The sequence below is a fragment of the Ranitomeya imitator genome, chromosome 8 (genome assembly GCF_032444005.1).
Source record: "Ranitomeya imitator isolate aRanImi1 chromosome 8, aRanImi1.pri, whole genome shotgun sequence".
In the NCBI taxonomy this organism is placed as follows: Eukaryota; Metazoa; Chordata; class Amphibia; order Anura; family Dendrobatidae; genus Ranitomeya; species Ranitomeya imitator.
This window is the reverse complement of record NC_091289.1, coordinates 47,492,967-47,519,175: the sequence shown is the minus strand read 5'-3', so window position 1 is coordinate 47,519,175 and position 26,209 is coordinate 47,492,967. Positions and strand designations below refer to the sequence as shown.

At 43.9% G+C, this 26,209-nt stretch overlaps 2 protein-coding genes across 4 annotated transcripts in view; one reads left to right on the top strand and one right to left on the bottom strand.

The window, feature by feature from the left end:
• Positions 1-5,859, top strand: part of KCTD17 (potassium channel tetramerization domain containing 17) — a 28,507-nt gene extending 22,648 nt beyond the window's left edge. The window contains exons 4-7 of one of the 3 annotated variants that reach the window (XM_069736855.1): positions 2,798-2,893; positions 3,732-3,857; positions 5,337-5,428; positions 5,787-5,859. In XM_069736855.1, coding sequence (XP_069592956.1) covers positions 2,798-2,893; positions 3,732-3,857; positions 5,337-5,423 — 309 coding nt within the window. In that variant the 3' untranslated portion in view covers positions 5,424-5,428; positions 5,787-5,859. Of the gene's footprint in view, positions 1-2,797; positions 2,894-3,731; positions 3,858-5,336; positions 5,559-5,786 lie in introns of those variants that run through there. The other 2 variants (XM_069736854.1, XM_069736856.1) reach the window with 2 other exon arrangements.
• Positions 5,860-8,031: 2,172 nt separating this feature from the next.
• TMPRSS6 (transmembrane serine protease 6) overlaps positions 8,032-26,209 on the bottom strand; it is a 184,673-nt gene continuing 166,495 nt past the window's right edge. The window contains exons 16-18 of the mRNA XM_069736853.1: positions 12,456-12,730; positions 11,821-11,957; positions 8,032-8,969 (exon numbers count right to left, since the gene is read on the bottom strand). Of these exons, the coding sequence (XP_069592954.1) occupies positions 8,811-8,969; positions 11,821-11,957; positions 12,456-12,730 (571 nt within the window). The 3' untranslated portion in view covers positions 8,032-8,810. The remainder of the gene's footprint in view (positions 8,970-11,820; positions 11,958-12,455; positions 12,731-26,209) is intronic.

Below are 26,209 nucleotides of genomic sequence, written 5' to 3'. Positions count from 1 at the left end.
TGCAAAGTATTTTAATGAAATAAACACACAGGTTGTTGTAATATTTTATTCCACTCTCAATCCACCTGAAGACCCTCGACCTGTAACAAATTATTCAGAAAAGTTCCCAGGCTCGAGTTCATATGAGGACATCCAGCAGAAGGTGCATCACCGCGAATGAAGGCAACTACAGGTCATTGACCTACTCTCCATTCATTCGCTGGGGTTTTACAGGCAGGAGCACAGCTGCATTATAGCAGAGCTCCTGCTTGTAAAATAATTTAACCCCTTCAGATGGATTTACATCGTGGGACATATCGACGGAAGGTATGAGATATTGTTGCTTTATTATTTTTAATTTGTTACAGGTCGAGGGTCTTCAGGTGGATTGAGAGTATACTCACTTCCAGTGGCAGCACCATTCCAATGTTGTCACTGGCTCTCCCAGGGATCGCAAAACATTGTTACGACACACAATCCCTGCTGTCAATCAGCTGCTGTATCACTCACCCCTCCTCAGGACGTATCACATACGTCTGGATGAAGTGAGAGAGCAAGTGTAGACACCACTGAAATAGCGCCGGCACCAGAAGTCAGTATAAGGGCTCACGCTCATCTGTGAGAAAAAAAGAACAAGTTCATTCCAATAAAAAATCAGATTGCACTCTGACCAATGTTACCCTATGAGTCACTGCAAATTTTTTCAGCTCATATCGGACTGAGAAAAAAATCGCAGCATGCTGCGAGTAGTTCACGTATATCAGACGAGATTCGCCAATGCAAGTCAATGGGTGTGATAATAAAATCGCACGGCACTCGGACCATGCAAGTGCCGTCTGATTTTTACACACCTATGCCCTGGTTGATGTCACCTTTGTATTGTCAGGTGACATCAAACCCAGGGGTTAGTAATAGAGAGGTGTCTATAAGACGCTCCCATTACTAACACCTTAGTGAAATTGTTAAAAAAAAACCAGAATAAAGTCCTTTACTTGAAACAATGACACAGACTCCTTTTATTGAATTAAAAATACAAAAAACACTTATACTCACCTGTACGCCCAATCCATTGAAGCCCACGTCCCCTGTACAAGAGTTAAAAACATAAACAAGTACCATATATTCCTCACCTCTCTGAGAAGATAATAATCCATTTGTCCATGGCCGACTCTATGTCTGCTATATCCACTTGGTACACTGAATGCTGGCATGATGCAAGAGTTCAGAATGTTAGTAAGCAGAGACACAGAGATGAGCATGCTTGTGCACCCCAGTGCCTCGCGGTGACGGCAAAAAGGTGAGCAGGGCTCACAGCCAATGACCTCCATTCACCTCACTGACATCACCGCAAGCGTGAGAAACATCTCACACTCGCGGTGCCATCAGAAAAGTTATCGGAGCTCAGAGCCAATTAACTCCTTTCACCCCAATGATGTCAGCATGTACGCAATGATGTCACATGGCGCTCGCATTGACATCATTGAGGTAAATAGTGTTCTTTGGACATGAACACAGCTCACCTTTTTCCCATCACCACAAGACACTGAGCTGCACAACCGTGTGCAGCTCAGTGTCTCTGATGACTGATGAATCATGTAAGCATTCAGGGTGCTATGTAGATGTAGCAGAGCTAGTGTCAGCAATGGATAAATAGATTATCTTCACGTCGGGGACAGGTGAGGATTATGTTGCTTTATTATTTTATTTTATTTTTTTTTACAAAAATGGCTTCAATGGATTGGGCGTAAAGGTGAGTATAAGTGATTTTTATTCTTCAATAAAGGTGTCAGTGTCATTATTTCAAATAAAAGACTTTATTCAGGATGTTTTTTATGTACAATATGACCATGAGGTTAGTAATGGGGGTGCCTTATAGATGCCTCTCCATTACTAACCCTTCGGCTTGATGTCTCTTAACAAGGGCAAGTGGGAAGAGTGAGGCTAAGTGCCATATTTGGTGCATCTTATCGATGCATCATTTCTGAGGCAGCTGAGAGCTGATGTTTTTAGTCTGGGATGGAGCCAATTTCCATGGCCCCTTCCTAGCCTATTAATATCAGCCCACAGCTGTCTGCCTAGCCTTTGCTGGTTATTACTTATAGGGGGTGACCACATCTTATTTGTTTTCTGGATTCCACATTTTAATAACTAGTAAAAGCTAAGTATACAGCTGTGAGCTGATATTAATAGCCTGGGAAGCTACATAAGTATTAGACCCTTCCCTGGCTGTAAACATCTGCCCCAAGCTGTTCGCTTTCTCTCTGCTGGTTATTAAAATTTTGAGGGATCCCATCCATTTTTTTTGTGAAATTGAATTATTCATTACTACATTACATGTACAGAAATCTACACATGCAAAGCACTAAATATATATCAGTCACATCTTCCTATCTATCGATGAATATTTCCTTGGAAAACTATCTTTAAATGACATAGAGAATTCCTCTATGTATAAGCTCATGATAAAATTGCATTGCATATGGATGGCATTCGCATGTTATTTGGTTGTCAATCAGATGTTAGATGATAAAAATCAGATTGTACTCGCATGAACATCACATGCCACTCGTTCAACTTTTCAGGAAGAATATCGGACCTTTTTTTTTTTTACAGTGATGGGTATGAGCCCTAAGTGTTATTATTTTACAAGGGGAAAACATTCAGATTGAGAAGGGGTTGTGGACAACCCCTTTAACCACTGAGCGCATTACTCAGTATGTGTCCATAGGCTAGATTTTACTTCTCTGATCAGGCTACATATCTAAAGTCTTATCTAAACCCCGAATCTACTTTTCTAACCTCAAACAATTCTATCCAGTCCCAACAGAAACATGTCTACCGGGTATTACAGTGTCAGGAAGCCGAGTTGGCTCAGATGGTTTCCACCATGTCTGACAGCTGGAAATTTGAGCAGGTAAAGGCCATCACCATAAAATTCAATCAACAAACATGAAAGTTTACTTGTTTACAACCAACTTTATTACATGTAGTAGCTATAAATTAACTCTATATTTATTTTGTAGGAATTTCTCATTTTCAAAAACAGCGCAATATAAAAAGCAGACTGCGAGCACAGTGACAGCACCCTGTAGATGTGCTGTCACTGTGCTCACAATCTGCTTTTTATATTGCGCTGTTTTTGGTGCACTGTGGAGTTGGCTGTCAGTCAGTGACGGGATGTAGTTACAGACTCCGCTCACTATGTACTGAGCGGTGACTCAAGCTTTGCCGGCTGTGCCTCTATGACTGCAAGCCGGAGGCTGCCTGCAGGAATAAAGTTAATTTCCTCCCAGCATCCAGTTTTTTGATGTGGCAGCCACATTGCTTCAGGTTAATAGCGTTATAGGTTCCCATTAATGGTAATAAAAGTGACACTCACCCCTGCTTGTCTCTTCTTCCTGACTCTGCTTGACACACTAAATATTGCTGCAAATACCTGCCCAGCCCATCTGTGACTGATGCAGCTCATGGCTACAGCTGGTGCTCGGCTGAGCAGGCATTTTCTGGTCAGTCAGGGTGTTTTGAGAACAGGACCAGGAGGCACAGATGAGTAGGGACTGAGTGGACACCGGAGAGAGGGATTTTCGGAGGATCAGTACTAGCGAATACAACCTCTTATTATTTTTAATCAGTCTAGACCCTGTTAAGCATATTTTACACCAGCAAATAACGTCTTTAAGATTCATATATCAATGGAAACAAGGTAAAAGTATGATGCATATTTGCTTTTTGTTTTTCTTCTTTCCTACAAGCTGGTGAACTTGGGGTCTCCATACAGTTACAGTAGTGAAGGACAATCAGAATTTCTTTGTGTGGTTTCCAGAGAGCTCCAGAGCAAGCTGAAAATATGTGGAAGCGAGGCGTGCAGTACGGCACAGGTACACAATCATGATAATTGCTGCATGCTTCACATAGATTCTTGTCACATCGTTAGGGCAACATTTTTTTCTTTTTAAATTACAATATTTAAATTCTTTACAATATATTATATCTGAATACTAACTGTGTATATTTTACTAGACTACATAAGAGATACAAGCTGTAAATGGCTGTAAAATTCTTACAGGATATAATCTCACTTAAAGGGAATCTGTCACCAGGTTTTCTGCTACCTGATACGAGATCAGCATGATGTAGGCAAAGAGACCCTGAGTCCAACTATGTGTCATTTAGTTTACTTAGTTAACCGTTAGCCGGTCTGACACAATCAGAGCTTTTAAATTTAACATGAAGCAGAGCTGAGAAAGTTAACCCCGCCCACATCACAGCTAACCCTGCCCACATCACAGCTAACCCTGCCCACAGCAGGGTCTCCTTGTACATAACTGTAGACAGTCGGACCAGGAGGCACAGCGCTGCTGTGTCACAGCAATAATAAGCAACTGGTGCTAAAATAATCATTGCAAGTAAACCAAACCACTGAGCTTGATAAGAGAGGCTTCCCTGAAATCTGTGTTTTTTAGCAACTACATCATGCGGTTTTCAGATTATATAGCAAAAACCTGCTGACAGATTCCCTTTAAGCTGGACTGAAAATGTTCTAACCTGATACATTACATCTTTTAAATTGTAAAATGGCGCAGAGCTAAATTTATAAGGGGTGGTTTACACCAGACGGGCACTGGCTGTCATAAAGTCCACAGTTGGAGTGCGCCTTTAAAGTGAACCCGTCACCAGGTTTGGCCGATCTGAGGTAAGGGCATCACCTTTCAGACCCGATATACAGCATTATATCTGCCCTCAACCTGGCCTGAGAGATAGGAAAAATACCTTGTATTATACTCCCCTGCGGGGAGGTCCATCTGAGGGGTGTCGCTGGTCTTGGTCTGGTGTCTCCCTTCATCTTGCATGCCGTCCTCCTTGCTTCATGTGGATGACAGGTCCTTACATCATCCACACAGTCTCCACGCCATCGCGCTCCTGCGCAGGCGTACTTCTCTCCCCTGTTGAGGAAGAGCAAAGTACTACAGTGTGCAGGTGCTAGGAAAGGTCAAAGAGCACACGCGCACTGCAGAACTTTACTCTGTCCTAGTCAGTAGAGAAGTATGTCTGTGGAGGAGCCCGATGCCATCGAGACTGTGTGGATAATGTAGGGACGTGTCATCCACGAGAAGCAATAAGGAGGACGGCCTAGTAAGAAGAAGGGAGGCGGTGGACTAAAACCAGCGACACCCCTAGGACCGGACCGCTCTGCGGGTGAGTTTAATAAAAGGTCTTGGGTTGGGGGCAGATATACAGCATTACAGGATGCTGGATGTCAGGCCTGGAAGGTGGTGGCCGCATCTCCTATCGGTCAAACCTGGTGACAGGTTCCCTTTAAGAATATTTTTCTCACTGTAGATCTCTTCTCATTGCAGAGTTTAGATTCTGAAAAGAATGAAGAGAATGTGCTAAGCCCTGACTGTATCGTCTTCCAGGAAAGGGACAGAGAAAGCGGACATTAACTCCAGTGAGTCTCCCATATGGACATGTGCACCCGACCCCATATATTACATGTCTCTTCCATAACTTCTATCTCCTCCTCTATCTATCATTCTTCTATCGCCATTGTGTAAAGTGGCGCTACAGGTGTTTCGATAATTGGCGTATGCTCTAGACTTCCCGTATATAAGACCACGAGGACCGATGTGTCTTTCCATTTCAGCCTCTATTGTCTCGTCCTTTCATCGATTAGTTTCTTAATATTAAAGTGATGTCTCCACTCAATTTGGCCATCATCTTCAAAACGGTTCACTCTTGTGTTGTGTCTTGAGTCATTTTAACACTTTCTCACCTGCATTATTCATCTTTCTCCCTCTTTTTTCCAGACATTATGGTCATTGCTGTACAGTCTTCTTTTATCAATCAATACCTCAAATAAAGCAGACTTTTTCACACCAACGTGTCTCATTGTTTATTGATATGCGCACAATACACAGGGTGCACTACATTACACCTAGTAGCCCTCCCGAAAGGCGAACAATCAAGAAATTAGTATCTTATTCTCTTAAAAATAATTTACTCATATGAAGTGCATGTCTTGTCTTGGGTGAATTTGTTTTACTATCTTTTTAGAAGTAAGGATAAAGAATAAACGTTTTTCTTTTTTGCTGAAAGGACTTGATCAGTTTTATATTGTGATGCATTGGACATAAAGTGAATTGTGCGCTGTGGGACGGACATAGATTACAGAGCGGTCCTGTTTAGGAAGAGCATATGGATCATTTGCTTTCCAGCATCTTCTCATAGAGTCCAGATCTTATGTTCTGACTGTAAGTATTGCCCTATACCAGTGTTCCCCAAGTCCGGTCCTCAAGGTCCTCAAGAGCCACCAACAGGTCATGTTTTTAGTATTTCCTTAGTATTGCACAGGTGATAATTGCATCACCTGCACAGGCAATAATTCCATCACCTGTGCAATACTAAGGAAATCCTGAAAACATGACCTGTTGGTGGCTCTTGAGGACCGAACTTGAGGAACACTGCCCTATACAATAGTGGGAAGCCATTAGGCATGCTGGGATCCTTCTCACCGGATTCCTGCTGGGGAATCAGATCCATTAAAGCCCTTGATTCAGTAGTTTTATTCATTTTTATAAAGCCACATATTTAGAAAAAAATAATAATTTATTCAAATAATGGATTTTTTTGCATAGTTCTCGTTTAAAGGGATTCTGTCAGTGGGATCAACCTTCTTAAGCGGTCTATATGGGTATGTAGGTCATAGGAAATTGAATACAATGATACTTTGATATCTGCATGCTGTTGCCTTATTCCAGAGTAATTCATATTTTTCTTAATATGTAAATTACTTTCTAAGATCTATGGGCCGGACATAGATCTTCCTTAGAATCTGCCTCCAGAGATTATTATAAATGAAAGAGGGAGTTACCAGGTTGAGACATGTAGAACAGGAGAGCAGACTGTCAGTCATTACATGTCTCACACTGGTAACACCCGTAGATCTTAACAGCTCTTTTACAAATTAAGATCACAGATATCAAGGTATCACTTTATTCAAATTCCGATGAAGTGAAGATGGCTTAGGAGGGTTAAACCCACTGACAGATTCCCTTTGAAGGGGTTTCCGGAACTTAAACATTGATGGTTAATCCGTACGACCGAGACCACTGCTGTTTAGAAAACCGAGAGGGGGCCAAGTAAATGAGACTGAATTACAATACCAACCCATGCAGTCCCTTCCCATAAGCAATTATTCCTGTGCAAACAATGACATGGTATTCCACTTGCCAGAGCATCATGGCCCTTTGAAATGACTGACTTCAGAGGTTGGTCCCCACCATTCAGGCCAGGTCAACAATGTTTACCACCGATGGGGACATTTTTTACTTTAATGCATTTACAGGACGATTCACTTGAAAGAGGCCCCGAATATTCTATGATTACTCTCGCTAGAATGAAGAAATCTGAACGAAGTGACAAGCACTGAGCTCCACAGTATATGGAGCTGAGAACAAGACAGGAGTGATGAGGTAGGCGCCAGCCACTCATGTATAGGCCGCTGAAAATCTCCTAGTTACTCGATAAAAAACACACTCAACGATGAACAATTCGGTGTACGACGTGCAATGTCTCAGTTGTACATCTTAGGCCCAAATGTCTTTGACACCACCGTGAACATTGATGCGTACCTGGACATTTTTGAACAGTTTGTGAATCAACTGGATGATTATGAGTCAAGGAAAGTTTACTTCCAGCAAAAATGGGACAATGTGTCACGTAATGGCAAGGAGCAAGGCACAAATTCTGTCCTCGTTTGGCAACAGGATAATTTTAAAGGGGCTTGGGGCTGGATCCGACAACACCAAACTTCTTCCTTTGAGGTATGGCTCAAAGGGAAAGTCTATTGGAATAAGATTCACACTGCGGAAGATTTGAAGACAAACATCCAACTTGAAATTGCTACTATTCCCTCTGATCTGCTTGCCGATATGCTCAGGAACATGGAGCGCCGTGGGTCAAAATATGTCTGAAAATGGAGATCACTTCCCCGCATCCCATGTAATGCATTTCATTACACATACGTCAAGAGATGTAATGTATTTTTTTTTTGCTTAGATTTGGTTTAGTATATTTGGGGCCTCTTCTTAGTGAATCTCCCTTTATTATCCATAAAAGAACACAGATTTTGCAACAGGGTTTCTTTAAAAATGTTGTACTGTCTACTTGAACAGTCTCATAGAATGAAGGTATATTGCAGAATACAGAATGTGTTACCAGCAAACCAGTCGGGAAGCTCCTCAGAGGTAGAGCCTTATCTCTCTTCCCCTGAACAGTCTTCTAAACTGATTTGACCACATCAAAGTTCAACCTTCATGGTCGTACCTTACCTTAGAAGAGTGTTCAGGAGAAGATAGATAAGGGTTACACAGTTTGTTGATAGAACAGGCCAACATAAAAATACAGTGGTTATGTCTCCTGTAACCCCCAAAAATATCATCATAAATTGATTTTCTCCATTTAATAAAAGATTGCCTTTTTTCACTTCAGTAAAAACTTTACCATCCGTCAAATAAACTCATGACACCCATGTTGTTTTAATTAAATCTGTTTCTATTCTTCATTAATGTGGAATATTACGTTTGATTAATTTCAAATTGCAGGACTCGGCTCATGTCGGCTTTCATCTATCACTGTTCAGATTTCTTGGAAAATGCGTTGTTATTTTTTCAATGAGTGGAACAAAATGTTAGCATTGATAATGATAACTTTCGCTGTTATTCTCTACAGTCCTGGGTGTATATGCACTTCTCGATCTTTGACAGTCTTCAGTAGTAGGAGGAAATTCTTGACATCAAGTTAATGTTACTATTGGAGTATTACTTGTTTGCTTAGCCTGTGATATCGTGGATCCACCCAACAAATTTAGTAATCCGAGTGTATACACCATAAAATTTCGGAATGGCACAGCCTACGCCCCAGCTTACCAGTCCAACCTGGAACCACCGCCCCCCTGGTTCTTGACATACAAGAGGACCGCCAGAGTCACCCTGCAATAGAAGAAGTTGGTCAGTAAGCTCCACTAAAATCTATGGTATTATTCAGTAACTGCTAAAAGTGTAATAAAAGGAGATTGCATCATGCTGATGAGTGTCATCATTCACATGTTCAGGGACACCTTTATAAGAGTTCAAAATGGCCATTGCAATCACATGGGGAATGTTGTAGAAGGTCTGAGCTATGGCTCTCCAGGTCCTCCACTGCATTGGGATGGACCTCCGCTGATCCTTTGAACAGGCTCTTGCTAGTGCACTAGATTATTATGGCCCATAGATGTATCCTGTGTAGTGGATTCACTAAATTGGACTAATAAAGGAATAAAAAAAGTGTTTAAATATTTAAAAAAAAACATAAAAATTTGTACATTAAAAATAAAGGCATTCAGAAAAATAATAAACATATTTAATATGTTTATGACTTATGTTTATGGGTTATAGGTTGTTTTTGTGCACTGAATGCAAACCCTGAAGATGTGCAACCGTGCATTCCATTCAAACTCTTTAGACGTACTGTATGTTGAGTAGATGTGCGTTTATGATTACCTTGGCAGACCCCAGTGGGCAGACCCCAAAGCTGAAATTCTTATTTCAAAGATAACCACTTATCCCCAAGAACACAGCTCTGCAGAGTCCAATCTTGATTAGGTCAGATGTGTATGCTCGGCTCTTAGTTAGTACACAGACCAGAGCAGTGCACCAGAGGAGCAGGGGTGAGGTGAGTAGTGTTTGGTTGGGATTTTTCATTCGCTTGTGGAGGGAGTACATAGGGCCATCATTATGTATTTGGTGTCTGTGGCGATTATACTGTGGAGTTCATCCTTTTACATTTCAGGACTGTGGGGGACCATACTGTGTGGGGGGACTATGAGGGGGTCATCATACTGCATTACGGTTGGGTGGGTTGTGGAGCTATCATACTGAGTTGGGCCCTGTGTGGTATCATACTATGGAGGTCATCGTTCAGTGTCTGGGGGTTGTTGGGGATCGTATTGTGTTTGGGAGCTGTGTGGGGTAATCATTCTGTGTTTGAGGGCTGTGTGGGATCATACTGTGTATAAGAGGATGTGGGGACCATAATAATGTCTGGGGGCTGTGGTAGACATAATAATGGCGGGGGATATGTGGGATCATACTGTGCTGGTCATCATTCTGTGTGTAGGGAGTTGTAGGGGAATACTGTTTGGAGAGCTATGGGAGCCATCATACTTTGTTGGGGGGCTATCGCGGATAATACAGTGGCGTGATTATACTGTGTGGGAGATTGATACTGTGTGGGCGATCATACTTTGGGGAGACCATGTGTCTGGTAACATACTTTTTGGGTGGCTGTGGGATTTCTTACTGTGTGTAGGGTTGTGGGGGTCATCATACTGTGCTGGGGCTGTAAGGGACATCATACTGTGTATCGGGGGCTGTGGAGTCCACTTTACTGTGTGTGGGGAGCTGTGGACAATCATACTGCGTGTTGGGGCTTTGGGGACATCATACTGTGTATTGGAGGTTATAGGGTCCATTATACTGTGTGTGGGGAGCTGTGGGACCATCATACTGTGTGTGGGGGCTTTGGGGACATCATACTGTGTATTGGAGGTTATAGGGTCCATTATACTGTGTGTGGGGAGCTGTGGGACTATCATACTGCGTGTTGGGGCTTTGGGGACATCATACTGTGTATTGGAGGTTATAGGGTCCATTATACTGTGTGTGTCGAGCTGTGGGACCATCATACTGTGTGTGGGGGCTTTGGGGATATCATACTGTGTATTAGAGGTTATAGGGTCCATTATACTGTGTGTGGGGAGCTGTGAGACCATCATACTGTGTGTGGGGGCTTTGGGGACATCATACTGTGTATTGGAGGTTATAGGGTCCATTATACTGTGTGTGGGGAGCTGTGGGACCATCATACTATCATACTATTTTGAGGAGCTGTTCATCATAGTACATGGGCTGAATAAAAGGAGCAGTATGATTTACTGCTTTTAATAAACTTTATAAAAATCAGTAAATTTGATTTGACATAAAATTAATGTAAAATAATAATAAGTTTAATATTGAGCAGAACTAATTTCAACGCATTCATTCGGCCTTCCGCAACAGTCACTGTTCCTCATGTGGCCCCTCGGGAAAATTAATTGCCCACTCCTGCTATAAACGATACATAAAGAAGAACATGAGCATGCTCTCCTCCTTCCATTCGAGATGGAGCTGTAGAGCTTCTTCGCAGGGCACCAGAGGTCAGTTCTCTAGATGGGAGTACTAGCGAGTGCGAGTGGCGCTCTAGTGATCAGCAAGTTCTCACATTTTTTGGATATAGGGGATAACATGTTATTTTGGGACTGACCCTGATTATCATGCTTCATATGACCCGGCACACATCTTATGTTGACACAATGCTTAGTATTACTCCGTTCCTCATGGATGCATTACACGGGACTTATCCTTGATCTAAACCAGAGCTTCTCAAATTGTGAGGCTGGAGTTTATTTCCACAAGAGCGGTCATTACGCCTGCGGTACAGACTCTGACTGCAGCAATCAGATACTGCAATATTACTGCTTATTTCATCAGTATTCTGGGTCTAGGAGATAAATTAGCATTCACTATAGCACTGGCATTGACTTTGGCCACGGATGAGGACCGGGGATTACCAGGTTCTGGTCCCAGTAGACAAAGCTGAGACGCTCTGGTCTATGCCATTTATCAAACAGACAGCTCTGGTATAACAATGGGATGTGAGCAGGTTTTTAACCTGGTATGTAATAAATGGCCTGATTTCCTAACTTCTAAATTACATTCATTAATTAATATACTGAATCATGAAATATGCGTAATGACGTACCAGACACGTATCTTTAGTCCCATCAAAATACCCTGCACAGAACATCCGTGGAGTTATCTGATAGTGGTAGAGGTCGGAGCAGATATCTTGAGAAATTAACTTAAGGTCAACCATCTGAAGATAGTCACTAGCAGGACCTAAAATACAAAGTATGGTTCAGATAGGCACAGATGCACTGATATTATACTCTGCTTTATACTGCTGTGTTTGGCTGGTCAGATGCTATAACATTGCTGTCAATCTCTGACAGTTGCTTTTATAGGGAATCTCTCAGCAGGTTTTTGCTATTTAGTCTGAGAGCAACATGCTGTAGGGCCACAGAGCCTGATTCCAGAGATCTCTCACATATTAGGCTGTGTTATAGTTTCAATACAATCAGTGTTTTATCAGCAGCAGATTATCACTACTACAAGACTAGGTGTCACGTGCCAGACAGTCCAGTTGAACATTTTTTTCCTCATTTTTCAGTTACATGGTAAAATTAATGGTGTAATTTAAGACTGCTAAAAAAAATCCCCCATACTCATACGTTGATGAAAAATGAAATGAGTTAAGGTTCTTGGAAGAAGGGAAGGAAAGTGCAAAAAATGTAAAATTGGAAACTCAGTGAAGAGGTTAAAACATCCAAGACTTACCGTACTCACGTGTTGCTCCCCAACCTGCCACCCAACATGTTGAACCAGTAGGGAAATGGTGGGTACTGGCAGGAAGACAAATTGGTTGGACGTATGAAGAGATGAGGGGAACAGGATGGTCCAGCTGGACAAGGGCTATGTCGTAGTCATGCGTGTCATGATCGTGGTAAGGATGGATGATCAGCTGTTTAACTTTGAATGCCATCTCCTTGTGGCTAATTCTACTAAGGCGTAATTTTCCCAAAATGACCGTCCAAACTTTCGGAGTGGAAAGACTGAAATGTTCAGATAACGTAGACAATAAAGAGATATATAAATTAGACATATAGCGTGAGAATAAGTCTATTTTCACAAATCCAATAGTTATTTCCAGTGTTGAATCTTTTTTGGGATGGCAAACATAGAAATAACATGTTCCAGTACCGGATCCATCCATTTGTCAGGACGAAAGTCATAAAATGTGTCCCGTTTGTCTACAATCTGTTTTTTAGCTGGTTCAACCTTTTTGTCTGCCCCCCCCCCCACCAAAAAAAGGATAGCAACTGGATAAGTTTTCTTTTTTAAATTGTCTATGGGAAACCATATGTCATCCGATAACGGATCTGTGTTTTGAACACAAGGCACTGGAGGGCACGTGCCTAGGGCGTCGGCTGCAGGGGTCAGCACCAAGACAAGGAAGAACTTTTTCTTTTTAATTCTTTTTTTAACATCCCCTCCCCTCCATTTCACAATCCAGGAAATCTGTTGTTGTCTTTTAAGGGGAGGAGGGGGCGAGGGCGCACCTCCTTTATTCACCTCGATGCAGGGAGCTGACTGACCCAGGAAGTAGTGGAGCCGCAACTTCCAGGGTCAGAGAGGTCCCTGCATTTGAGGTGCTGAAGCATCTGTGCATGTGAGGAGGACACAAAAGCAGGTGAGCGCTCATAGAGCTGAAGATGGGGGGCAGTGTTGTGAATTCTGTGGCTGAGTTCACTTCTGTGGTCACAAGTGGTATTGCAGTCTCTGGGCTTCCTCCCTCAGGTGTTTTGGTGAGCTCGTTGGCTGCCTTGCTATTTAGCTCCACCTGAGTCTGTCTTCCTTGCTCCTTGTCAATGTTCCAGTGTTGGATCTGAGCTTCTGCATCTTTCCTTGGGCCTGCTGCTCTGCTAGATAAGTGCTTCTAGTTTGTTTTCTGTTTTTTTCTGTCCAGCTTGCTATTAACTTTTGCTGGAAGCTCTGAGAAGCAAAGGGGTGCACCGCCGTGCTGTTAGTTCGGCACGGTGGGTCTTTTTGCCCCTTTGCGTGGTTTTCGTTTTAGGGTTTTTTGTAGACTGCATAGTTCTCTTTGCTATCCTCGCTCTGTCTAGAATATCGGGCCTCACTTTGCTGAATCTATTTCATTCCTACGTTTGTCTTTTCATCTTGCTAACAGTCATTATATGTGGGGGGCTGCCTATTCCTTTGGGGTATTTCTCTGAGGTAAGTCAGGCTTGTATTTCTATCTTCAGGCTAGTCAGCTCCTCAGGCAGTGCCGAGTTGCATAGGTAGTTGATAGGCGCAATCCACTGCTGCTTATAGTTGTTGTGAGGATAGATCAGGTACTGCAGTCTACAGAGATTCCACGTCTCAGAGCTCGTCCTATTGTTTTTGGTTATTGCCAGATCTCTGTATGTGCGCTGATTACTGCACGCTGTGTTGCCTGATTGCCAGCCATAACAGTACAAGGAGCCACACCAATGATTTCCAATAGAGGGAAAAAAGAAATCCTGACATCATTTTTTTTTCTTAGCTCTGTCTTCAGTCTTTTTTTTCCCCTAGACATTAGAGTGCTTCAGGACACAGCTGTGGACATGGATATTCAGGCTCTGTGCTCCTCAATGGATAATCTCGTTGTAAATGTACAAAAGATTCAAGATACTATTGATCAGAAATCGATGCTAGAACCAAGAATTCCGATTCCTGATTTGTTTTTTGGTGACAGAACTAAGTTCCTGAGCTTCAGAAATAATTGTAAGCTATTTTTGGCCTTGAAACCTCATTCTTCTGGTAATCCTATTCAACAGGTTTTGATTATTATTTCTTTTTTGCGCGGCGACCCACAGGAGATTCTGCATTGAGTAATGTTGATGCATTTTTCCAGGCGCTGGGATTGCTTTACGATGAGCCTAATTCAGTGGATCAAGCTGAGAAAAATCTGCTGGCTTTATGCCAGGGTCAGGATGATGTAGAAGTATATTGTCAGAAATTTAGGAAATGGTCAGTACTCACTCTGTGGAATGAATCTGCACTAGCGGCTTTGTTCAGAAAGGGTCTCTCTGAAGCTCTTAAGGATGTAATGGTGGGATTTCCTATGCCTGCTGGTTTGAATGAGTCTATGTCCTTGGCCATTCAGATCGGTCGTCGCTTGCGCGAGCGTAAATCTGTGCACCATCTGGCGGTATTGTCTGAGAGTAAGCCTGAGCCTATGCAGTGCGACAGGACTATGACTAAAGTAGAACGGCACGAACACAGACGTCTGAACAGACTGTGTTTCTATTGTGGTGATTCTACTCATGCTATTTCTAATTGTCCTAAACGCACTAGGCGGTTCGATAGCTCTGCCGTTATTGGTACTGTACAGTCCAAATTCCTTTTGTCCATTACCTTAATGTGCTCTTTGTCATCATATTCTGTCATGGCGTTTGTGGATTCAGGCGCTGCCCTGAATCTGATGGATTTGGATTATGCTAAACGTTGTGGATTTTTCTTGGAGCCTTTGCGGTGTCCAATTCCGTTGAGAGGAATTGATGCTACACCTTTGGCCAAGAATAAGCCTCAGTACTGGGCCCAGCTGACCATGTGCATGGCTCCTGCACATCAGGAAGTTATTCGCTTTTTGGTACTGCATAATTTGCATGATGTGGTCGTGTTGGGGTTGCCATGGCTACAAACCCATAATCCAGTATTGGATTGGAACTCTATGTCGGTAACCAGCTGGGGTTGTCAGGGAGTACATGGTGATGTTCCATTTTTGTCTATTTCGTCATCCATTCCTTCTGACATCCCAGAGTTCTTGTCGGACTTTCAGGATGTATTTGAAGAGTCCAAGTCTGATGCCCTACCTCCGCATAGGAATTGTGATTGTGCTATCGATTTGATTCCTGGTAGTAAATTCCCTAAGGGTCGTTTATTTAATTTGTCCGTACCTGAACACACCGCTATGCGCAGTTATGTGAAGGAGTCCCTGGAGAAGGGACATATTCGCCCATCGTCGTCACCATTGGGAGCAGGGTTCTTTTTTGTAGCCAAGAAGGATGGTTCACTAAGACCGTGTATTGATTACCGCCTTCTTAATAAGATCACTGTTAAGTTTCAGTATCCCTTGCCATTGATTTCTGACTTGTTTGCTCGGATTAAGGGGGCTAGTTGGTTTACTAAGATTGATCTTCGTGGTGCGTATAATCTGGTGAGAATCAGGCAGGGAGATGAATGGAAAACGGCATTTAATACGCCCGAGGGTCATTTTGAGTATCTGGTGATGCCGTTCGGACTTGCCAATGCTCCATCTGTTTTTCAGTCTTTTATGCATGACATTTTCCGTGAGTATCTGGATAAATTCTTGATTGTTTACTTGGATGACATTTTGATTTTCTCAGATGATTGGGAGTCTCATGTGAAGCAAGTCAGAATGGTTTTCCAGGTACTGCGTGCTAATTCCTTGTTCGTGAAGGGATCAAAGTGTCTCTTCGGTGTGCAGAAAGTTTCATTTTTGGGGTTCATCTTTTCCCCTTCTACTATCGAGATGGATCCGGTTAAGGTTCAGGCCATCCAGGATTGGACTCAGCCGACATCTCTAAAAAGTCTGCAGAAATTCCTGGGCTTTGCTAATTTTTATCGTCGCTTCATCTGTAATTTTTCTAGCATTGCCAGACCATTGACCGATTTGACCAAGAAGGGTGCTGATTTGGTTAATTGGTCTTCTGCTGCCGTGGAAGCTTTTCAGGAGTTGAAGCGTCGTTTTGCTGTGCCCCTGTGTTGTGTCAACCTGATGTTTCTCTTCCGTTCCAGGTCGAGGTTGATGCTTCTGAGATTGGTGCAGGGGCGGTTTTGTCACAGAGAGGTTCTGGTTGCTCAGTGTTCAAACCATGTGCTTTCTTTTCCAGGAAATTTTCTGCTGCTGAGCGTAATTATGATGTGGGCAACCGAGAGTTGCTGGCCATGAAGTGGGCATTCGAGGAGTGGCGTCATTGGCTTGAGGGTGCTAAGCATCGCGTGGTGGTTTTGACTGATCATAAGAACCTTACTTATCTTGAGTCTGCCAAGCGCTTGAATCCTAGACAGGCCCGTTGGTCGTTATTTTTTGCTCGTTTTGATTTTGTGATTTCATACCTTCCGGGCTCTAAAAATGTGAAGGCGGATGCTCTGTCTAGGAGTTTTGTGCCCGACTCTCCGGGGTTATCTGAGCCGGCGAGTATCCTCAAGGAAGGAGTCATTGTGTCTGCCATCTCCCCTGATTTGCGGAGAGTGTTGCAGAAATTTCAGGCTAATAAACCTGATCGTTGTCCGGCCGAGAAACTGTTCGTCCCTGATAGGTGGACTAGTAAAGTTATCTCTGAACTTCATTGTTCGGTGCTGGCCGGTCATCCAGGAATCTTTGGTACCAGGGAGTTGGTTGCTAGATCCTTCTGGTGGCCATCTCTGTCACGGGATGTGCGTGCTTTTGTGCAGTCCTGTGGAATTTGTGCTAGGGCTAAGCCCTGCTGTTCACGTGCCAGTGGGTTGCTTTTGCCCTTGCCGGTCCCGAAGAGGCCTTGGACACATATTTCGATGGATTTCATTTCTGACCTTCCCGTTTCTCAAAAAATGTCGGTCATTTGGGTGATCTGTGATCGCTTTTCTAAAATGGTCCATCTGGTGCCCTTGGTTAAATTGCCTTCCTCCTCTGATTTGGTGCCTTTGTCTTCCAGCATGTGGTTCGTTTACATGGCATTCCTGAGAATATTGTTTCTGACAGAGGTTCCCAGTTTGTCTCGAGGTTCTGGCGAGCCTTTTGTGGTAGGATGGGCATTGACCTATCTTTTTCCTCGGCCTTCCATCCTCAGACTAATGGCCAGACCGAACGAACCAATCAGACCTTGGAAACATATCTGAGATGTTTTGTTTCCGCTGACCAGGATGATTGGGTGTCATTTTTGCCGTTGGCTGAGTTCGCCCTTAATAATCGGGCCAGCTCGGCTACCTTGGTCTCTCCATTTTTCTGCAATTCTGGGTTCCATCCTCGTTTCTCTTCAGGACAGGTTGAGTCTTCGGACTGTCCTGGTGTGGATTATGTGGTGGACAGGTTGCAGCAGATCTGGACTCAGGTAGTGGACAATTTGACCTTGCCCCAGGAGAAGGCTCAGCTTTTCGCTAATCGCAGACGCCGTGTGGGACCCCGACTTCGTGTTGGGGATCTGGTTTGGTTATCTTCTCGTCATATTCCTATGAAGGTTTCCTCTCCTAAATTTAAACCTCGTTTTATTGGTCCGTATAGGATTTCTGAGATTCTCAATCCGGTGTCTTTTCGTCTGACCCTCCCAGACTCCTTTTCCATACATAATGTATTCCATAGGTCGTTGTTGAGGAGATACGTGGCACCTATGGTTCCATCTGTGGAGCCTCCTGCCCCTGTTTTGGTGGAGGGGGAATTGGAGTATATTGTGGAGAAGATTTTGGATTCTCGTGTCTCTAGACGGAAACTCCAGTATCTGGTCAAATGGAAGGGTTATGCTCAGGAAGATAATTCCTGGGTTTTTGCCTCTGATGTCCATGCCCCAGATCTTGTTCGTGCCTTTCATGTGGCTCATCCTGGTCGGCCTGGGGGTTCTGGTGAGGGTTCGGTGACCCCTCCTCAAGGGGGGGGTACTGTTGTGAATTCTGTGGCTGAGTTCACTTCTGTGGTCACAAGTGGTATTGCAGTCTCTGGGCTTCCTCCCTCAGGTGTTTTGGTGAGCTCGTTGGCTGCCTTGCTATTTAGCTCCACCTGAGTCTGTCTTCCTTGCTCCTTGTCAATGTTCCAGTGTTGGATCTGAGCTACTGCATCTTTCCTTGGGCCTGCTGCTCTGCTAGATAAGTGCTTCTAGTTTGTTTACTGTTTTTTCTGTCCAGCTTGCTATTAACTTTTGCTGGAAGCTCTGAGAAGCAAAGGGGTGCACCGCCGTGCTGTTAGTTCGGCACGGTGGGTCTTTTTGCCCCTTTGCGTGGTTTTCGTTTTAGGGTTTTTTGTAGACTGCATAGTTCTCTTTGCTATCCTCGCTCTGTCTAGAATATCGGGCCTCACTTTGCTGAATCTATTTCATTCCTACGTTTGTCTTTTCATCTTGCTAACAGTCATTATATGTGGGGGGCTGCCTATTCCTTTGGGGTATTTCTCTGAGGTAAGTCAGGCTTGTATTTCTATCTTCAGGCTAGTCAGCTCCTCAGGCAGTGCCGAGTTGCATAGGTAGTTGATAGGCGCAATCCACTGCTGCTTATAGTTGTTGTGAGGATAGATCAGGTACTGCAGTCTACAGAGATTCCACGTCTCAGAGCTCGTCCTATTGTTTTTGGTTATTGCCAGATCTCTGTATGTGCGCTGATTACTGCACGCTGTGTTGCCTGATTGCCAGCCATAACAGTACAAGGAGCCACACCAATGATTTCCAATAGAGGGAAAAAAGAAATCCTGACATCATTTTTTTTTCTTAGCTCTGTCTTCAGTCTTTTTTTTCCCCTAGACATTAGAGTGCTTCAGGACACAGCTGTGGACATGGATATTCAGGCTCTGTGCTCCTCAATGGATAATCTCGTTGTAAATGTACAAAAGATTCAAGATACTATTGATCAGAAATCGATGCTAGAACCAAGAATTCCGATTCCTGATTTGTTTTTTGGTGACAGAACTAAGTTCCTGAGCTTCAGAAATAATTGTAAGCTATTTTTGGCCTTGAAACCTCATTCTTCTGGTAATCCTATTCAACAGGTTTTGATTATTATTTCTTTTTTTGCGCGGCGACCCACAGGACTGGGCGTTTTCTCTTACACCAGGAGATTCTGCATTGAGTAATGTTGATGCATTTTTCCAGGCGCTGGGATTGCTTTACGATGAGCCTAATTCAGTGGATCAAGCTGAGAAAAATCTGCTGGCTTTATGCCAGGGTCAGGATGATGTAGAAGTATATTGTCAGAAATTTAGGAAATGGTCAGTACTCACTCTGTGGAATGAATCTGCACTAGCGGCTTTGTTCAGATCTTTAGGCTAGTCAGCTCCTCAGGCAGTGCCGAGTTGCATAGGTAGTTGATAGGCGCAATCCACTGCTGCTTATAGTTGTTGTGAGGATAGATCAGGTACTGCAGTCTACAGAGATTCCACGTCTCAGAGCTCGTCCTATTGTTTTTGGTTATTGCCAGATCTCTGTATGTGCGCTGATTACTGCACGCTGTGTTGCCTGATTGCCAGCCATAACAGGGCAGGCTGGTGCTGCTGTATAATGGTGAGCAGGGGAGGCTGGTGCTGCTGTATAATGGTGAACAGGGGAGGCTGGTGCTGCTGTATACTGGTGAACAAGGGAGGCTGGTGCTGCTGTATACTGGTGAACAGGGGAGGCTGGTGCTGCTGTAGACTGGTGAACAGGGGAGGCTGGTGCTGTTATATACTGGTGAACAGGGGAGGGCGGAGCTGCTATATACTGGTGACAGGGGAGGCTGGAGCTGCTATATACTGGTGACAGGGGAGGCTGGTGCTGCTATATACTGGTGAACAGGGGAGGCTGGTGCTGCTATATACTGGTGAACAGGGGAGGCTGAAGCTGATATATACTGGTGACAGTGAAGGCTGGTGCTGCTACATACTGGTGAACAGGGGAGGCTGGTGCTGCTATATACTGGTGAACAGGGGAGGCTGGAGCTGCTATATACTGGTGACAGTGGAGGATGGTGCTGCTATATACTGGTGAGCAGGGTAGGCTGGTGCTGCTATATACTGGTGACAGGGCAGGCTGGTGCTGCTGTATACTAGTGACAGGGGAGGCTGGTGCTGCTGTATACTGGTGACAGGGGAGGCTGGTGCTGCTGTATCCTGAAAGGATCAGGATTTGGCTGAAAAACCGGATTTTGCCTGATTTGAAAAAAAAACCGCAAGGGTTAAACCATCGACACTGGATGAGTGCAGCAGCGCGCTCCAGGTGTCAGTGTGGGTGCACACAATGTGGCTGCAGGCTCGCTCTGCCTGCTACCTGTCTGCTCTTGGCTTCCCTTCAGTAATGAGGAGGGTGAATGAGCAGACTGCAGCATGTCTCTATATCACTAGGCCTCCTCACTGAAGCAAAGGTTAGGTCACCTATTTTAATCTCTTGATGACTTTGAAAAGCTGAAGGTGTTAAAAAAACGACCAAAAGAATGAACCTGTGTGCAGCAAGTGCAGACGGTCATTCTTTTAGTGTTTAATTTGCGATTTTTAAAGCATTTTACAGAGTAGATCTGCCTTATATAGATGTCGTGTGCAGAGACTCAGTGTGTGACATCAGTAAGGGACGTGACCACGAAAAGTGCCTAGGGCAGCATGAAAGCCAAATACGGCCCTATGCCCTGGACACCATACCCCCCGATTCACCATTGCCTTTGCGCCCATTTTTGTCTGACTTTGTGTGTTTTTATGTTTGCACCCAAATCATTATTGTACTGTATTTGAGCCTTTTTTAACTTTTATATGTGCTTGCCTGTTTTTTCTTCCCATTTTGTGGACAGCGTTTAGTGATTCTAGATGTTTTCAGCTGATTCATCATTTATGACTTTCTCAAAAGTTGCAAAATTTGGTGCAACTCCACTCCAATCAGCCCCACATCCCCCCAGTGTGTTTTTGAGTATGCCAAAACGGCATACATGTGACTTTCTTCACCAAAAAAGTAGCAGAGTACAAAACAGAAAAAACCTTGCACAAAATTTGTGAACTACGTGCGAAATTTTGAAGAATTTTCCTCCAACACAGCAGCTAATACCACCAAGAAAAAAAAGTAAAGTGACTTTAAAAATGCAAATTATAAATTGGGCGCTACATATATTCAGAGATTCTTTTAGTAGAAAGGATCATTACAAACGGAACAAAAACGGATGCAAAACGAAACCTAAGCGTGCATCTGTTTTTGCTCCGATTTTAACGGATCCAGCTTTTTTATATTAATGCTGGATTTTTTACAAAATGATGACAACAACTGAACAACAATAAGTAGATGAACAGAACTTGAATCTAAGTGCATAGAGACCGAAAGTCCTAAAAATGGTTACACTACAACCAATGGCGGATTGTCTTCAAATCCAGCTATGATAATCTGTAATCACTACAATTAAAAGGTAACTAAATAATTTGATATGCTATAGCCCCTCTATAGTAGTGTTGATCATGGGGATCTGGGCTCTGAGACCACCACTTTTCACTCACAACAAGGGGCAGAAGCACTCACCTTATATTAGTGAGCAACGTACAGATGCACTTTCAATTGAACCCATACTCCACTTTACTCTTTGTCAGGCATAAAATAGAGCACAAAGACCCCAGTTAACCAGCACTACTATATTAATTTCCAAAACACATGAAAAATATTGAAAAGTTTACTTCTGTTCTAAGTAAATACAGTTGTGTTCAAAAGTTTACATACCCCGGCAAAATTTTTGCTTTCTTGGCCTTTTTTCAGAGAATATGAATGATAACACGAAAACTTTTTCTCCACTCATGGTTAGTGGTTGGGTGAAATCATCTATTGTCAAACTACTGTGTTTTCTCTTTTTAAATGATACTGCAACCGAAACATCCAAATGACCCTGATAAAAAGTTTACATACCCCATTTCTTAATACCGTGTATTGCCCCCTCTAACATCAATGACAGCTTGAAGTGTTTTGTAGTAGTTGTTTATGAGGTTCTTTATTTTCTCTGATGGTAAAGCTGCCCACTCTTCTTGGCAAAAAGCCTCCAGTTCCTGTAAATTCCTGGGCTGTCTAGCATGAACTGCGTGCTTGAGATCTCTCCAGAGTGGCTCAATGATATTGAGGTCAGGAGACTGAGATGGCCACTCCAGAACCTTCACTTTGTTCTGCTGTAGCCAATGACAGGTCAACTTGGCCTTGTGTTTTGGATCATTGTCATTTTGGAATGTCCAAGTACGTCCCATGCACAGCTTCTGGGCTGATGAGTGCAAATTTTCCTCCAGTGTTTGCTAATAACGTGCTGCATTCATCTTTCCTTCTACTTTGACCAAGTTTCCTGTGCCTTTGTAGCTCACACATCCCCAAAGCATCAGCGATCCACCTCCATGCTTTACAGTAGGAATAGTGTTCCTTTCATCATAGGCCTTGTTGACTTCTCTCCAAATGTAACGTTTATGGTTGCGGCTAAAAAGTTCAATTTTAGTCTCATCTGTTATGATTAGGCAATTCAGTACCACAGTGGACATATAGGTCAGAGCACATACAGTGATCTGACAATAACCCAAAAACATAGAACGAACTCTGAGACGTGGGAACTCTGTTGACCGCAATCCCTGATCCTCTCCAACAAACACTAGAGGCAGCCGTGGATTGCGCCTAACGCTCCCTATGCAACTCGGCACAGCCTGAGAAACTAGCTAGCCTGAAGATAGAAAATAAGCCTACCTTGCCTCAGAGAAATACCCCAAAGGAAAAGGCAGCCCCCCACATATAATGACTGTGAGTTAAGATGAAAAGACAAACGTAGAGATGAAATAGATTTAGGAAAGTGAGGCCCGACTTTCTGAACAGAGCGAGGATAGGAAAGGTAACTTTGCGGTCAACACAAAACCCTAAAAACCACGCAAAGGGGGCAAAAAGACCCTCCGTACCGAACTAACGGCATGGAGGTACACCCTCTGCGTCCCAGAGCTTCCAGCAAACAAATAGATAAGCTGGACAGAAAGAAAACAAACAAAATAGCAAAGGAAAACTTAGCTATGCAGAGCAGCAGGCCACAGGAACGATCCAGGAGGAAAACAAGTCCAATACTGGAACATTGACAGGAAGCCAGGATCAAAGCACTAGGTGGAGTTAAGTAGAGCAGCACCTAACGACCTCACCACATCACCTGAGGGAGGAAACTCAGAAGCCGCAGTACCACTTCCCTCCACCAACGGAAGCTCACAGGAGAATCAGCAGAAGTACCACTTGTGACCACAGGAGGGAGCTCTGCCACAGAATTCACAACAGTACCCCCCCTTGAGGAGGGGTCACCGAACCCTCACCAGAGCCCCCAGGCCGACCAGGATGAGCCACATGAAAGGCACGAACAAGATCAGGAGCATGGACATCAGAGGCAAAGACCCAGGAATTATCTTCCTGAGCATAACCCTTCCACTTAACCAGATACTGGAGTTTCCGTCTTGAAACACGAGAATCCAAAATCTTCTCCACAATATACTCCAACTCCCCTTCCACCAAAACCGGGGCAGGAGGGTCAACAGATGGAACCATAGGTGCCACGTATCTCCGCAACAATGACCTATGGAATACATTATGTATGCAAAAAGGATCTGGAAGGGTCAGATGAAAAGACACAGGATTAAGAACCTCAGAAATCCTATACGGACCAATGAAACGAGGTTTAAACTTAGGAGAGGAAACCTTCATAGGAATATGATGAGAAGATAACCAAACCAGATCCCCAACACGAAGTCGGGGACCCACACAGCGTCTGCGATTAGCAAAACGTTGAGCCTTCTCCTGGGACAAGGTCAAATTGTCCACTACATGAGTCCAAATCTGCTGCAACCTGTCCACCACAGTATCCACACCAGGACAGTCCGAAGACTCAACCTGTCCTGACGAGAAACGAGGATGGAACCCAGAGTTGCAGAAAAATGGCGAAACCAAGGTAGCCGAGCTGGCCCGATTATTAAGGGCGAACTCAGCCAAAGGCAAAAAGGACACCCAGTCATCCTGATCAGCAGAAACAAAACATCTCAGATATGTTTCCAAGGTCTGATTGGTTCGTTCGGTCTGGCCATTAGTCTGAGGATGGAAAGCCGAGGAAAAAGACAAGTCAATGCCCATCCTACCACAAAAAGCTCGCCAAAACCTCGAAACAAACTGGGAACCTCTGTCAGAAACGATATTCTCTGGAATGCCATGTAAACGAACCACATGCTGGAAGAACAATGGCACCAAATCAGAGGAGGAAGGCAATTTAGACAAGGGTACCAAATGGACCATCTTAGAGAAGCGATCACAGACCACCCAAATGACTGACATCTTTTGAGAGACGGGGAGATCTGAAATAAAATCCATAGAGATATGTGTCCAAGGCCTCTTCGGGACCGGCAAGGGCAAAAGCAACCCACTGGCACGAGAACAGCAGGGCTTAGCCCGAGCACAAATCCCACAGGACTGCACAAAAGTACGCACATCCCGCGACAGAGATGGCCACCAAAAGGATCTAGCCACTAACTCTCTGGTACCAAAGATTCCAGGATGACCAGCCAAGACCAAACAATGAACCTCAGAGATAACTTTATTCGTCCACCTATCAGGAACAAACAGTTTCTCCGCTGGACAACGATCAGGTTTATTAGCCTGAAATTTTTGCAGCACTCGCCGCAAATCAGGGGAGATGGCAGACACAATTACTCCCTCTTTGAGGATACCTGCCGGCTCAGACAAACCCGGAGAGTCGGGCACAAAACTCCTAGACAGAGCATCCACCTTCACATTTTTAGAGCCCGGAAGGTACGAAATCACAAAGTCAAAACGAGCAAAAAAGAGCGACCAACGAGCCTGTCTAGGATTCAACCGCTTGGCAGACTCGAGATAAGTCAAGTTCTTATGATCAGTCAATACCACCACGCGATGCTTAGCTCCTTCAAGCCAATGACGCCACTCCTCGAATGCCCACTTCATGGCCAGCAACTCTCGGTTGCCCACATCATAATTTCGCTCAGCAGGCGAAAACTTCCTGGAAAAGAAGGCGCACGGTTTCATCACTGAGCAATCAGAACCTCTCTGCGACAAAACAGCCCCTGCTCCAATCTCAGAAGCATCAACCTCGACCTGGAACGGAAGCGAAACATCTGGTTGACACAACACAGGGGCAGAAGAAAAACGACGCTTCAACTCTTGAAAAGCTTCCACAGCAGCAGAAGACCAATTGACCACATCAGCACCCTTCTTGGTCAAATCGGTCAATGGTTTAGCAATACTAGAAAAATTGCAGATGAAGCGACGATAAAAATTAGCAAAGCCCAGGAACTTTTGCAGACTTTTCAGAGATGTCGGCTGAGTCCAATCATGGATGGCTTGGACCTTAACAGGATCCATCTTGATAGTAGATGGGGAAAAGATGAACCCCAAAAATGAAACCTTCTGCACACCAAAGAGACACTTTGATCCCTTCACAAACAAAGAATTAGCACGCAGGACCTGAAAAACCGTTCTGACCTGCTTCACATGAGACTCCCAATCATCCGAGAAGATCAAAATGTCATCCAAGTACACAATCAGGAATTTATCCAGGTACTCTCGGAAGATGTCATGCATAAAGGACTGAAACACTGATGGAGCATTGGCAAGTCCGAATGGCATTACAAGATACTCAAAATGACCCTCGGGCGTATTAAATGCAGTTTTCCATTCATCGCCTCGCTTAATTCGCACAAGATTATACGCACCACGAAGATCTATCTTGGTGAACCAACTAGCCCCCTTAATCCGAGCAAACAAATCAGATAACAACGGCAAGGGGTACTGAAATTTAACCGTGATCTTATTTAGAAGGCGGTA